This window comes from Watersipora subatra, chromosome 4, assembly GCF_963576615.1.
Source record: "Watersipora subatra chromosome 4, tzWatSuba1.1, whole genome shotgun sequence".
NCBI lineage: Eukaryota > Metazoa > Bryozoa > Gymnolaemata > Cheilostomatida > Watersiporidae > Watersipora > Watersipora subatra.
The window spans coordinates 29,587,631-29,602,064 of record NC_088711.1 but is presented as its reverse complement, the minus strand read 5'-3'; the positions used below and the strand labels follow the sequence as shown (position 1 = coordinate 29,602,064).

At 36.0% G+C, this 14,434-nt stretch overlaps 1 protein-coding gene across 1 annotated transcript in view; it reads right to left on the bottom strand.

The window, feature by feature from the left end:
• The window catches only part of LOC137393154 (peptidyl-prolyl cis-trans isomerase FKBP3-like), a 41,374-nt gene that overhangs the window by 23,518 nt on the left and 3,422 nt on the right, over window positions 1-14,434 (bottom strand). The window contains exons 2-4 of the mRNA XM_068079582.1: window positions 12,517-12,618; window positions 5,864-5,968; window positions 3,829-3,964 (exon numbers count right to left, since the gene is read on the bottom strand). Of these exons, the coding sequence (XP_067935683.1) occupies window positions 3,829-3,964; window positions 5,864-5,968; window positions 12,517-12,618 (343 nt within the window). The remainder of the gene's footprint in view (window positions 1-3,828; window positions 3,965-5,863; window positions 5,969-12,516; window positions 12,619-14,434) is intronic.

Genomic DNA, 14,434 nt, shown 5'->3' with positions numbered 1-14,434 from the left:
TTCATTATTCATTTTATTTATTGTAATTACTCGGACGAAAGAACTGTACGTACAGTTCTTTGCTCGGATTTTTATTGCCTCATTATTCATTCATTGCTTGGCATTCAGTAGTTGCTTCTAGCAGTAGTAGTAGGAGCAGTAGTAGTAGTGTAGTACTAGTATATAATTTTCCACATCAGGTGCGTTGATTTTTATGTGTACTCGTCTTCGCGTGGTCGGGTGAAGGTCAGAACGGCGAAACGCTGTGATTGGCTGTTGGTACCGACAAAAATCGTTTGATCGTTGCAATGTAAAGTGGGAGTCGGTGTCGGCACCCATACGTGAAATGTCGGAGGTACCTGTCTGAGTCGGGGTATTGGCACCTAATCGGAGTCGGTGTCGGCCAGTGTAAACGCACCATTAAGTATCTGAATCGGTATCGGCCGATCTTTTCTTAAAAAATCAGAAACTTCAGATACTTTTTACACTTCTTACGACTGGCTACATCGATAGTGATAGAAGACAAAGACGTCTCACTGAGAGAATTGAATCACTAACGGTAATTAAAAGAAACATTTATGTGCTCTAAACTTGTACAGGTGCAGCAGTTCATTCAGCAGTAGAAGAGAGACTTCATTATCACAAAGAAAGTTGTACCACTAACAGTAATTACCATTATTAATAACAGATTTCAAGAAACGAGGACTGATTTGTTACTAGATGCACGGTATGTCAGTATGTGAATATATATACATGTATATCTTTTTTCCATAAATACAAACAAATAAATACATCAATATTTATATTTTCTTTGCATTACATGTATATTTATATTTGCATAAAAAAATTAACAATTATCTATGCAACACAAAAAAATCTGAATCGGTATCTGAATCGAATTATTTTTCAATATGAATCGGTATATCGAATCGGTATCTGAATCGGCGAGTAAAATTGGAATCGGGGCATCTCTAATCTGTACGGCGATAGGAAGTTTTGAAATTTCTATTAAATATTATATCTAAATATGCTCATAATCCAATGATATTTGGTGAAACAACGGTAAAATAGTTCAGCAACATACAACAAATGTCACCAAAAATAAAAATAATGTGTTTCACAGTTTTCAGGTTAAAACCATAAAAATTCATACATAGTTAAAAACTTATTCAAATCTTTACAGTAGCATCATATCCATCGAGCACACATTCATCATCGTTTATGACTAAAAATAATCTGCAAAATTATGGTTAGTATCATATAATTCTTCATCTGCATCACAATCATCTATGACATACCAAAAAATGGGTCGTATTAATTTTTTTCGCGATATCATCCTCGTAAAATTGTTATTATAACGAAGTAAGTAGATAAAGATATTTAAAAATGGCTAAAAATGGAAGTAAAATTCCCTATCTAATGCCTTGTGCAAGAAGTAATCTGATTGTTCCCGCTTGTACTTTAGAAACAGCATTTGTAAACAGCGCTATATGTATGCACAATTCTAACCACCAGGGTTTCTGACACACCCTACACTAAGCTGGAATATCGGCCGTCACGGTTCAAAGGGTTAAGGCAAGTAGTAAAACGATTAAGCCAAAAGGCACGGTCAAAATGTTTTAGCAAAAGGCCATTGTTTTTATTACACTTTAAGATGTGGTTGCGTCAAAAAATTTGATTTAATGGAATTAAGACCCATAAAAGGCTAAAACATCAACTACAATTTGATGCCATTTTTGTCTTTGTCGACCGACCCTGTCCATAGATATATGCGTTTGAATGAGGCCCTCTTTTAAAAAGCTCACGTTCCAGTGGGTGCTTCTTTCGTGACGTCACAAGCAATACATCTGAAAAGAAACCACGAGCGATAAATATGAGGTCGCTCCCTTAGCCAATCATCAGCGCAAAATTTTTATATAGGCCGTAATAAATGTTATCACTCGAAACACGCGTTGTCTGTGATATCAAATTTAGGGATTTTACTCTATTATTAAATCGCATGGACATCGATATTTACTAAATTAATTAACATCGTTACTTTAATGAATTACTCGATCGACACGTTTTATTGGCGAACAACATAATTGTAAAAATTGCTGTGAAGTTACTGCGAAGGTGACTCCGAGTTTTCTTGGCATCAGGTAGTTAAAGTTCTACGGAGGAAGATCGGAGAGTGGAGGTAAATTTATCTTTTACTTTTGAGTCTCCTATAGAGTTTCCGGTTGAGTTTACATTCAGATTATATTTCCCTGTTTGAGGCTAAAATGTAATTTCCTGCACGTGTGAGATACATATGTACAGTGAGTTCTTGACGGCTTCTTTTTAATCTTTAGCATCTAGCAATGCAATGGCTTAGATTGATGAATATACTTAAGGTAATATTTTAGTACTCATTAATACATGTACTAATTAATAAAATTATAACTTTTTGCTATCACTAATCATCGTTTTATATTTTTTTATCGGTTCACCTAACTACATTTGCTTCACATTTTCTGTGGCAGTTTTATCTAGTAAATTAGATTTATGATGACTTTAGATGTTCACTTTTCAATTGTAGAAAGTGAAAAAAATCGATTGATCAATGCAAATCTTTAACTTCCAGAACCGAAGCTTCGAATCGTTGGCTTGTGCCTTTGTTAAACACTTATTCATTTTTAAAATTACACTCGCAATCTATCAAACTCCCAATTTGAAAGCTTTCAGTAGATACGCTTTAGAATGACATATCTATGAATGACATATATTTATTGCATTTGTTTTACTGATTACAGGATGTTTATGTTGTCCCACCAGCCGAAGCAGCTTTGTCAGTGTGGAAACTGCCATAAAGGGGAAAGAGAGACTTGAATGTGTGCTGCATAAGCCATGATGTTTTGTTTGAGTTTGTTGCAGTAGATGAATTTGTCTTATTGTATCAGCTAAAACTACGTGAGTAGCCACGACTTGATGAATATTTTTAATAAAAGCTATATGTCGAGATGAAAATCTTTTTGCTTGTAAAAATTATACAATAAAATTATATGGTTGAAGATAATGCAACACATGATTTGCAGAATATTGTAGTGAATTGGACACGGTATATGGATGTCCGCAAACTTGGGGAATGTGAGTTCAAATCCAGTTTGCAGCAGACTTCCCATCCTTAAAACTCTATCACTATGTATATTCTTTTCAAAGACGCAGCTTGCTTAGTTAACTTACGGTAGTAAGAAATTAGTTTTCGGTGTTGGCAATGATATACAGCCCCGCCCCAAGGATAGGCGACGAACATAATGTGGGCAGGGCTTTTGGGAGGCTGTATATCGTTAGTGTGACTAGCGGCGGAACTGTGCTGATACAAAGACCTTATTCTACATAGTTTGCTTGACAGAATTACCGTAGACCGGTAGACTTGGTAGTCGGTACTCAAATGTTCACACAGCATTTGGAGAAAGTGAGTAAAACAAATTTTCAATTTTCGTTATTTGAGGCCTTTGAAACATTCATAATAATGTATCTGTAGCGGGGTCTAAAATTTTATTCTAGACAACACAAGCAAATACAAAATAAAATATATGCCAATAGAGCTGCGTAGGACTAGACTATTATCGCACTAGCCGATGTGAATACGAGATATATTGACAGATAAATCACGTATGACATCATTTTGGGCAAGCTTTTTTGGCCTGAGCGTTTTTACCGCGATCAGATTTTTTCGATTTTAATCTTCAAATATCTTGGCAATGAGATCGCCTAACACAACAAACAACATATCGAGTGATAGAGAAAAAAAAACGCTTTTTTTTAAGATCAACTCAAATTTGACGCAACCACATCTTTAACTAGACTATCCAATAACTGTCTCACCATGTATGTTTGTGTCGAAAACCTTTCCATTCTCCAGACTGCCCTTGTAATAAACTTTGACTGTGTCTCCTTTTTGTGGATAGTTAATCTTATTGCCTTTCTTTTGTATGGACTTTTTAAACTTTGGAGGGCCAGACTGCAAGTGAACGATGGCTATCTATGAGACTAATCACTACCCAAGCAATCGCAGGTGTATGCTGGGTAAGCAATAGCTACACTTTAAAACATAACTCAGCTTCTCAGTGTGTGTGTGTGTGTGAGTGAATCCAACCTTGTAAAGCTCTAAGGTGTGTGTGTGTGCGTGGTGGTGTGTGTGTGGTGGTGTGTATGGTGGTGGTGTGTGTGGTGTGTGTGTGGTGGTGTATTTGTGGTGGTGGTGTATGTGTGGTGGTGGTGTATGTGTGGTGGTGGTGGTGGTGTATGTGTGGTGGTATGTGTGTGTGGTGGTGCGTGTGTGTGATGATGCGTGTGTGTGGTGGTGGTGTATGTGTGGTGGTGGTGTATTTGTGGTGGTGTATGTGTGGTGGTGGTGTATGTGTGGTGGTGGTGTATGTGTGGTGGTGGTGTATGTGTGGTGGTGTGTGTGTGGTGGTACATGTGTGTGGTGGCGCGTGTGATGGTGCGTGTGGTGTGTGTGTGGTGGTGCATGTGTGGTGGTGTGGCGTGTATGTGTTTGGTGGTGTAAGCGTGTATATGTGTGTACGTGTCAAAAAAGGCCTGTTTACTTCTTAAAAAACACACAATATGAATGACTTCAGACAATACTATGGCAACAAGGTAAACAACATAATCAATACAATCCAATCAATACAATCCAATCAATACAATTGCAACCATTGAAATAACTTACCGTAAAACCTCTAATTGAATGCCACCTATATTTGAACGCCACCTCAATTTGATGGCCACCCTAAAGAAGGGCTGATTTGACCGCCACTTTAACATTTTTTGATCTTTACGAACCCATAATATCAATTGATCAGTAAAAAAGTGTCCACAAAATCATATTAATAATGAATCAATAGCAATTAACTTTTTTGTTGTCCAATTCTAAAGCTTTTCGTTTGTTTTCATTACAACTTTGAAAGCAACACTAAAAATAATTAATAACTGTCGCAGGCTAAAAATTCCTTTTTTAACACGGTCTTGATACTTCGAAGCACATTCCGAACAAATGATGTAAATATTTTTGCTTTAAAAATGTTAATTTTTGTTTCTGCGTGTAATATAAGTATGGTTCGTTTATGTCACTTGTTCATGAATATATATTTGCAGCAGCTGATAGATTATCATTATACAAAATATAATTTTGCAGATTTATAGCATATTATTTGATAGCATCATTGCGGTTATCTGATCTTACAATTGATCGACGGTCGTTGCTTTTCTTCCATTGCACATAAAAAAGTAGTTTTGGCTGCAAACTGTAGCAAAAATATCAATGAGTGCAAAGAACTTGTATTCAACATTGTTAAATATACATGTGGATATAAAATAAAAACATACCTTCAAAGTTAGAATGAAATAAAAACATGCCTTCAAAGTTAGAATAAAATAAAAACATACCTTCAAATTTAGAATGAAATAAAAACATGCCTTCAAAGTTAGAATGAAATAAAAAATTGAGAGCTCTAACAAATCACAAAGCAAAGGCTACAATACCATATCAGATAAGTGCAAGCAATAGATAACTGGTAGAGATATGTCTCAGCTTCTCCATGCATATCTTATTTTTAAAAAAGATATTTGACCAGTTGAAGGTAAGTTAGCAGATTTATTGCATCCAAAAGGTTTAATATCGGTCCTCTGGAAAGAGAAGGCAAAACATAGGCGAAATTCGCTTTGCCGGTAAAAGGGCTAAATTTATCTTCACAAAATTCTGACGAGCTATTTGAAAAATACAACGCCAGCCTCTATATGAACGCCGCCTCAAATTGACCGGCACTAAAGCAAAGGGGTTGAAAAATAGAGCGCCATGGTGTTCAATTAGAGGTTTTACCATACATGCAAATGTAAATTTCACAAAGCCACTTACATCAACTTCCAATTTCGCAGTAGCAGCTGTCATCTTCTCAACGGAATCACCAGCTGAGGCAGCAGACTTAGATGACTCATCAACATCTCCTTCCTTGCGGAACGCCTACGCGATCATAGAGATTTAAGGTATGACAGGTTTACAATCTTCAATAAATGACAATTGGTTCATCTTGCAAAGAGTAAAATGTATTTATAACGCTAAAGAAGATTATCACAAACTGACATGTAATAAAATTTGTAGACTTGTGAAATGTTGACCAGCAACATTGACCAGCAACATTGACCAGCAACACTGACCAGCAACATTGACCAGCAACATTGACCAACAACGGCTTGTAAGGATACCAACAGAGAAGAATTCTATATTTATAACACAGCCATATTTGGGTGCGCAACAGGAAAACCAAAACTTGACTAGGAGAAAAATCTCCCATTGGCTAAAATTTAGATATCACAGATGCCTGTTTAACAAGGAGTATTTGTCTGTACGCAGGTTGACTAAACAATTGCTCAACAAGTGAAACACATGCAAATGTTAAAGGCCAAAAATAGAATTGCTAATTATTAGTAAGTGCATTAACGAGTTGTTCACTAAGGGTCACTAACCTTAACAATAGAGAACGACTCTTGATTTTCCGTCAAATGTTTTTGAAAAGTTTTAAAAAATCAGCTGAAAGTATTGGCGAAAGCGAGGCAAAGACTGCCAAGCCTCAAAGAAAAGATAATAAAAATATTAAAACGAGGACAAAATTAGAGTTAAGTTTAGTACAAGATTAAAACTTTAAGCTTTAAGTGTGTGTTTAGTAAGAACTTCATACAGCATTGTACATAGCAATGTTACATTATATTGCAGATCATAACCACAAAATAGGTATTTGTTAATTTGTGAGCGTAGGTAGTTTACAACAATTACAACAATTCGGAGATGGGCACTCGAGTTAACATGCTTGCTCGTGCAACCCTTAAGGTGTAAACACACTAGGCGATTTTATCGCGAGCGTCATGAGGAGGGCGGAGATATCGCTAGCGTGTGCATAAACACACTTGAGCGATTCACTAGCAAGCGATATAATGGGCACGCCCACAAACTGCCAATAAAATTCCGTATCATTAGTTTCTTCGGAGTTGTTAATAAATTTAGGTCAGTCAATATGGCGCCGTCTAGGCGGCAACGTAAACAACTTACGCATTTGTTACTAAACCTGTCTCACTTTCACGGATTGTACACTGCCTACACTACAAGGAGACATAAGAAAAAACGATTATTGCATTTTAACTGTAATATTTTGTAATATTTTTATACATATTTTATTTTGTAGTGGTTTTTTTATATTTAGGCCTAATGTATTAAATATTTACCGTTCTCAAGATGGTCAACCTACGCAACGATTGACTCCAAATGTTGGTTTTCAACTTGGATTTTTTGTAATTTTTGTTTGTTATGGTGCACAGGACTGGGAGTGCTATTATTAAATTTATGAACAATTCAGTGCTCGTTCTGAAGATGTTTCAATATTAACAAAATAGCAAATTGTCGCTGCTGTACGTTGGTGAACATCGATAAGAAATAATTACCCGCCATAAAATTGCATTCTGGTAAAATCCAACCAATCGAAATGCATCTCGCTAGCGATAAAGTTGTGCAGAGAAAGTCTAACGTTATTGCTCTGGATGAGCACGCTGGGTGAATTCTAGCGCAGATTAGCGCAACGCAGCGCGATATCGCTCTAAATATCGCCTAGTGTGTTTATACCTTTAAGGTTGACTTGCAACAAAATTCACATTACAGTTACTTGGTATCAAAAGATTCACCATGTCTTACTCTGTTGTGTTGTAAGTGCCAAATATGTAGAAATGTGATTACAAGCTCTTAGAAGCTCAAAAAGAAAAGCCGCCGTAGATTGGAATCTCCTCATTTCGATGATGTAACCACGAAATTTGGCTATCGTCTTGTCACGTATGTTCTCACGTGAGTTGAAAGGCCAATAAAGAGCTCAATATAAAACTTAACGTAGTACTAGTTTATGACAAACACTTCGGGTTTTACCGAAGACTCCGTATCAAATTTACAATGTAGATGCTGGCTAGTTTACAGTTATGTCTTGGCTTGATCTAATCGTCAAGTCGTAATCTGATCATGTGACCCAATACTTGGCAAATAATTTTTGCAGCAATTTTCGATTATCACAGGTGACCAACAGGCTCGTCATGATTATCAGACAATGATATGTATTACTTGGAGCTAAGGTTAAAAAATTAAACGAATTTTTACGGTAAGTTATACGATATCAGTGCTAAAAGTGACAGCATTACAATGACGATAAAATAAACGCGTAAGAACAATAGATACGGCTTTATTGAATGCGTGAAGTATATTTGTGACAATATTTCGATGAATAAGGCTGCATGAAAGTGTAAACAGAAACCATATTGTAACAACTACGTCCCATTTGAGCTGTTTTGGAAAGAGAATCCAAACTACGGTGGTCTCGTGTGGCTGCGATTAACTGTTCGTTTTTTTAGCTTTTACGAGCTTGTAATCGTATTCCCACATATTTGGCACCTACAACACAACAGAGTAAGACATGGTGAATCTTTTGATACCAAATAACTGTAATGCGGATTTTGTTGCAAGTCAACCTTTAAAGCTCATCTCCCAAATGAATTGGAGTTAATCGATTCTCTGGTATCTCTTACTTACTGTAGAATTGTATTGACTACGAGCACTCGACAAGTAAGAATCAAATTGAGTCTTTACTGTCACCATAAGAAATTAACTTGATTCTCTACTTTCAATAAGCACAACGATGTTTCAATGTTATTACCACGCTGACGGAAAATCCATCATGAATAGGGATGTTCTAAGTTACCCGATCTGTTACTTGATGTGCACCAAATCAAAGATTTCAGTGCAGTTTTATGTTGCCAGCCGCACACATTTTTTCACAATAACATTGCGGATTTTTATTGGTCAATAATATGTACTACACACTAATATAACATAGCTGCATGGTAATATGTACTACACACTAATATAACATATAATATAATATAGCTCCATTGACAATAAGCTTACATATTTATAAGCTTTAAAACTGCTCACAAATAATTTCATTTTTACAAAAAGCCTTTAAAACGACTCACCTTTGTACCTATACAAAAACATTGTTCACAGATCGCGGTGTTAACAGATCCATCCAAAAATATCCCACCATAAATTTATGAAGCTAGGTTATCGTTTTACCAAAGCGAACCAGTTACATAATTTCTCCTGTACTCACAAAACATTATAAAATCATGCTTCAATTTTTTTTATTTCCAGTTTAGGAAGAATGAAAGGAATTACTGTAAACCGCGACCTAAACGTACTTCTGCAAGTGAAATTCTTCAAAACTGGACCAAAGATAGTTATGACTACTACATTTTTATAGTAGATAATGTGTGTCTGCGCTTTGGTCTGCAACTGAAAAAATGATAGCGTTTTTCTTTTGCAGCTGGTTTAACTAAACTACAAAAATATTAAACATTTCTTGTTTTTCAAATGCATTGATTGTTGTGCAGAAGTTTTTGCTGATACTAAAAAGCGTTAAATTGAATTTATATGAGTGAAACTGCTTTTACAAAAAAATAGAAATGTATGTCAGCAAAAAATGGTAGGCAAGACATAATTCCATCCACAAAAGCAATGAAACCCGTAGTAAAATAGTTGATACTTGCTATACAAACAGTCAATGGACTGAAGTAATGCGTGTAGCTAAATTGGCGATTGTAGGTTATTTTGTTATATGTATTGCCATAAGTCAAACTTTTTATTAGAACTTATATAGACAATCAATTTAGTTTATTTGGGAGAGGTAAATCGAGTCATTGAAGTTGTTTTAGACTAAGGAATTGAGAATTGAATTAAGCCTTTGACCAGGTATAAGCCCCCCCCCCCCCCAAAAAAAAAACAACTGAATCTCGTGAATCTCGTGTAAGTTATTTTCGAAAATTCAATAAAATCGATATTTTATGAACATGCATTCCCTAGGACACTTATGTATTCGCGGCATCTAACTTTCGCGTTTTCGCGGTGTCATCATCTCGCGAAAGTTTCATGTGCGAAACTAAACTATCATAACAAACGAGCGAAAAAGCGAAACTAAATAGCTTTGTTCATTGATACTGTATGATTGAATTTTATAACGACATTTATTTTAACGTTTTTAACGACCACTATAGCATCGTTAAAATATAAACCGACAAAATAATTTGACTGTCAACATTTATTACGTTATTATTTTGCAATTATTTAGGATTATTTTCCCATTAGGAATGATTTATAATGATAGGAATTTGATGTCAATGCACATGCATTAGTTAGCGTTATCGTTTGCTGGGGACGTGAATCAATGCAGTGAGCACCGTGTGTTGAAAGAAAATAAGACACTCGCAGTACTACACAAGCAGCATGGCTCTGGAAAGGTTTGGATTCACCACTGACACCTCTTCAATAACTTGTAATTTTTTTAGATTTGCTTTGTTTTAAGTGATGTGACTGACGAGACGTTTTTAAATTAAAATAGGCAAAACATGACCGCAGTTAATACGCTCAGAAAAAAAACATCTTTTCCTTTTGAGCGTTTTAACAATGATCAATTTTGCGATTTTATTTTAAGTTCATTCGGAGGCTTTTACGCTTTCGATGGGACTCGGCCAAGCGGGTGATTGATAAAACTGAATCTTTTGCAAACCTTTATAAAAGTCGTTAACAAAAAATATTTTGCCTCTGATGATGATAATAATGATGCCTAAGAACTACTAGAAGTTGATGTTTGTCTCTATGGCTTGGAATGAAGTGACATTCTACAGCGATAAAAACCGCGTCCATGACCGTTGGGCAAATAACTTTTCGAATAAAGGATGTTGAGGTCAAGTTATCTGAAAGAATTTATCATTGCATTGGAACTGACCAAACAAATCCGTTTGAGTTGACCTTGTGTTTGAGATGAAATGTTACATTTTATCTGAGGGCGAGTTTTTCGAGTTGGACTGTACTTACCGTAAAAAATTCCCAAAAAGTTAGGGCGGCTCAGCCGGCCAGCTGCCCCAGTGAAAACTGGCCTGTTGATAGTCCAAGAAACAAATGGCAGCAAGCGATCAAATTGCATTATCGACCTTGCCCACATCATTCTACCTGCGGTTCACAATTACAAACTAGTCGCAAATTGAATTTTTTATCGGTGAACCGAACCTGAGGAATATAATTATGTTTGTTCCACTGCATTTATTTTCACATCACTATATTTTCGCACTCATCAGAGCTGCGAAATTAAGTTGCTTCGAAATTTTACTCTGTGAGCTACTCACGAAACTAAATACTAGCGAAATATAAGTGTCCTAGGGTAGCTCAAATCTTAAATTTATTTATATGAACAAAAGTTTTCGTACATAAACATTCATTTATATATCTACTACTAAAAAAATACAACCATGTGCAAGTGTCCCTGTATGAAATGCTTGGAAGCATTTTTTTTTTTCGATAGAGTCAAACGTTATAATGTAGCCGTGAGAGCCACCATAACGATCGTTTTCTTTGTATATTCCAAGTATATTAAAAGTTCAAAAAGTTTACATCATTTCTATCATTTGAATTATTTTTATTCTGATCAGACAAAAAATTGCTAACGATCGCAGGATCAAATTATCTTTTATTTTACCGTTTTAAAAGTCGAGCCGATGTTGACTGGTTTTTTCAACTTTTATTCTTTTCTAAGGAGGCACGATTTGTTCAGCTTTTAGCACAAAGCAACGCCTCTCAGATAATCGTTTCGTATTGTAAATCATCGACTGAAATCTTTTTGATGATATTTAAAACTTACTGTTTTCGTTTCCCCAGCCAAAGGGTCAAGGGAGGTTTGCAATGAATTGGCAACTGAATTGATTTTTACACGACAAGATGCAAAGGAATTTGGAATTGAATTATTAATTTTTTGATGACATTTGAATCCTTTTTAAAACCTTATAAACATTTCTGCAACAAAACACACATTTTTCAATTGTAATATCCAGCTTTAGGTGGTTTTCATAGTATGGGAACAGATCAATTAGTATTTACTTATTTTATATACGAAATACTGCTTTGAGATACAAGGGAATTGACATGCGAGCTCAGTCCCCGAACGCATTAAGATGGTATGTCTAGGTATGACTTGACAGCCAACTGTTAGAGGAGCAAGTAATTTGTGGACCCAAGATTGACAAGTGTCCGATCAATAACTAGACACAACGGCCAGACATGAACTTATACACCTTTGTCTCACAGAGCTCTACATAGAACTTATATACCTTTGTCTCACAGAGCTCTACATAGAACTTATATACCTTTGTCTCACAGAGCTCTACGTAGAACTTAAATACCTTTGTCTCACAGAGCTCTACATAGAACTTAAATACCTTTGTCTCACAGAGCTCTACGTAGAACTTAAATGCCTTTGTCTCACAGAGCTCTACATAGAACTTAAATACCTTTGTCTCACAGAGCTCTACATAGAACTTATATACCTTTGTCTCACAGAGCTCTACGTAGAACTTATATACCTTTGTCTCACAGAGCTCTACGTAGAACTTATATACCTTTGTCTCACAGAGCTCTACGTAGAACTTATATACCTTTGTCTCACAGAGCTCTACGTAGAACTTAATGCAATCATCTTTAGATTTTATCTTCGCTATGTTTTTGAGAGCTCCTTTTAACTTCTTCTCTGCCAGAAACTGAAAATGATGTAAAGTAATAAGTAGTGAGTGGTAGTAGTGAGTAGTGATATTATTAGTGGTGGCAATAGTCAGTGACAGTAGTAGTGAGTGGCAGTAGTAGTGAGTGGTGGTAGTAGTGAGTGGTGGTAATAGTCAGTGATAGTAGTAGTGAGTGGGAGTAGTAGTGAGTGGTGGTAGTAGTGAGTGGTGGTAATAGTCAGTGATAGTAGTAGTGAGTGGGAGTAGTAATGAGTGGTGGTAGTAGTGAGTGGTGGTAATAGTCAGTGATAGTAGTAGTGAGTGGGAGTAGTAGTGAGTGGTAGTAGTAATAGTGAGTAGTAGTAATAGTAGTGAGTAGTAGTGAGCGGTACCTCCTCTCCAAATCGATTTGACATCCTGATAACTCACTATACGAGTTGATATTCTATGACCAAGCAGCTGCAAATTGACAGTCATAACTCGGGCCATATAAATTCGAGTAGTATACACAAGGAAATATGATATAGAGCATAAATCCAGATCGTGTTTCATTTGTGATGTCATTGTAGAACATTCTCACAGTATGCAAAATATCCAATATTCTTTGATTGTTCCATTAAACAACAAATTGATGGTAAATTAATAGGAAGGAGAAAAGAAAGAAAATATATGACACAAGAATCTAATTAGAAACCACATCGTCTACACATTCTCCGCAAGTATGACTAAGGAAAAAGCTGGCAGGGCACACTTTAGCGCAATTTGCCATATTAAGGTTCATTTCAAATGAGAGTGGTTTCTTTACTTCCCTGGTTTGATTACCACCTGAATCAAACATACTTATGTGCAGCCATTACAGTATACAGTAAAGGAGTGGTCACACGAGAGCCGAAACAAACTAAGCGATGCAAAGTGACGTCGGTGTCAGTTGTAAACTGTTCGGCTGAAGACATATCGGGCTGAAACGAACCATTTCGGTCCTGCTCGAAGTTTCATGGCCGAACCCCCACTCTTATTGGCTGGTTAAAATTCTAGCGAGCGCGCGTCGCATTTTTCCTTACGTGTGTGAGCAAAGTTATACTTCGTCAATTAAACAACATGAAGCAATTTACGACAAAGCTCACTCAGACTAAATAAAAAAGAGATGGCGTCATTTACGATATTTGGTCCTTTTCGAATGAAATGCGAGCACAAAACCATATAGAATTTGTTGGTAAATGAGTAAAATAATTAAGAGACGTCATCCATTGCCATATGATGATATATTATAAAAGGATGTTGCCGGGCTTTACTCAAGCACAAAGTAGCTTGTGATTGTGTTGCATAAATCTAACAAAAGGGTGTGGTTTTCCTTCGTGTAGAATAGAAGATATGTAGAAGTAATATGTCATACTCATCCTGATGAAGAATCTTTGACTGATTAATTTATGTAAAACCACAGTACTATGATAAAGACTGTTTTTGTTTGTTAAGTGTACTCAGCATTGAAAAACATTCATATGTTAACAAAAATATAATTTTGTTGATGGGAAGAGTTGGCAAAATCTTTGTATCGAGTAATTTATTTGGAGCAACTGAACGATCTTCTGATAAATCTGCTGCGTAATTATAATTAATAATTGGTGCTCAAAGTTTTTTGTTCACAATAGAATACAATAGCTCAAATACATAAAAACTACCAATGAAATTGTGTCCTGTCTCCATGCATATGGTATCTAGGAAGTGAAGTGACTTCGTATGCCGTGTTGCATGTGGCTTAACCGAACCAGCCTCCGAACCAAACCTAAGTAGGTTTGGCCATCGTGTGACCACGGCTTTAGGGTATACAAGTTAAGGTATATAGTTAAGTATACAG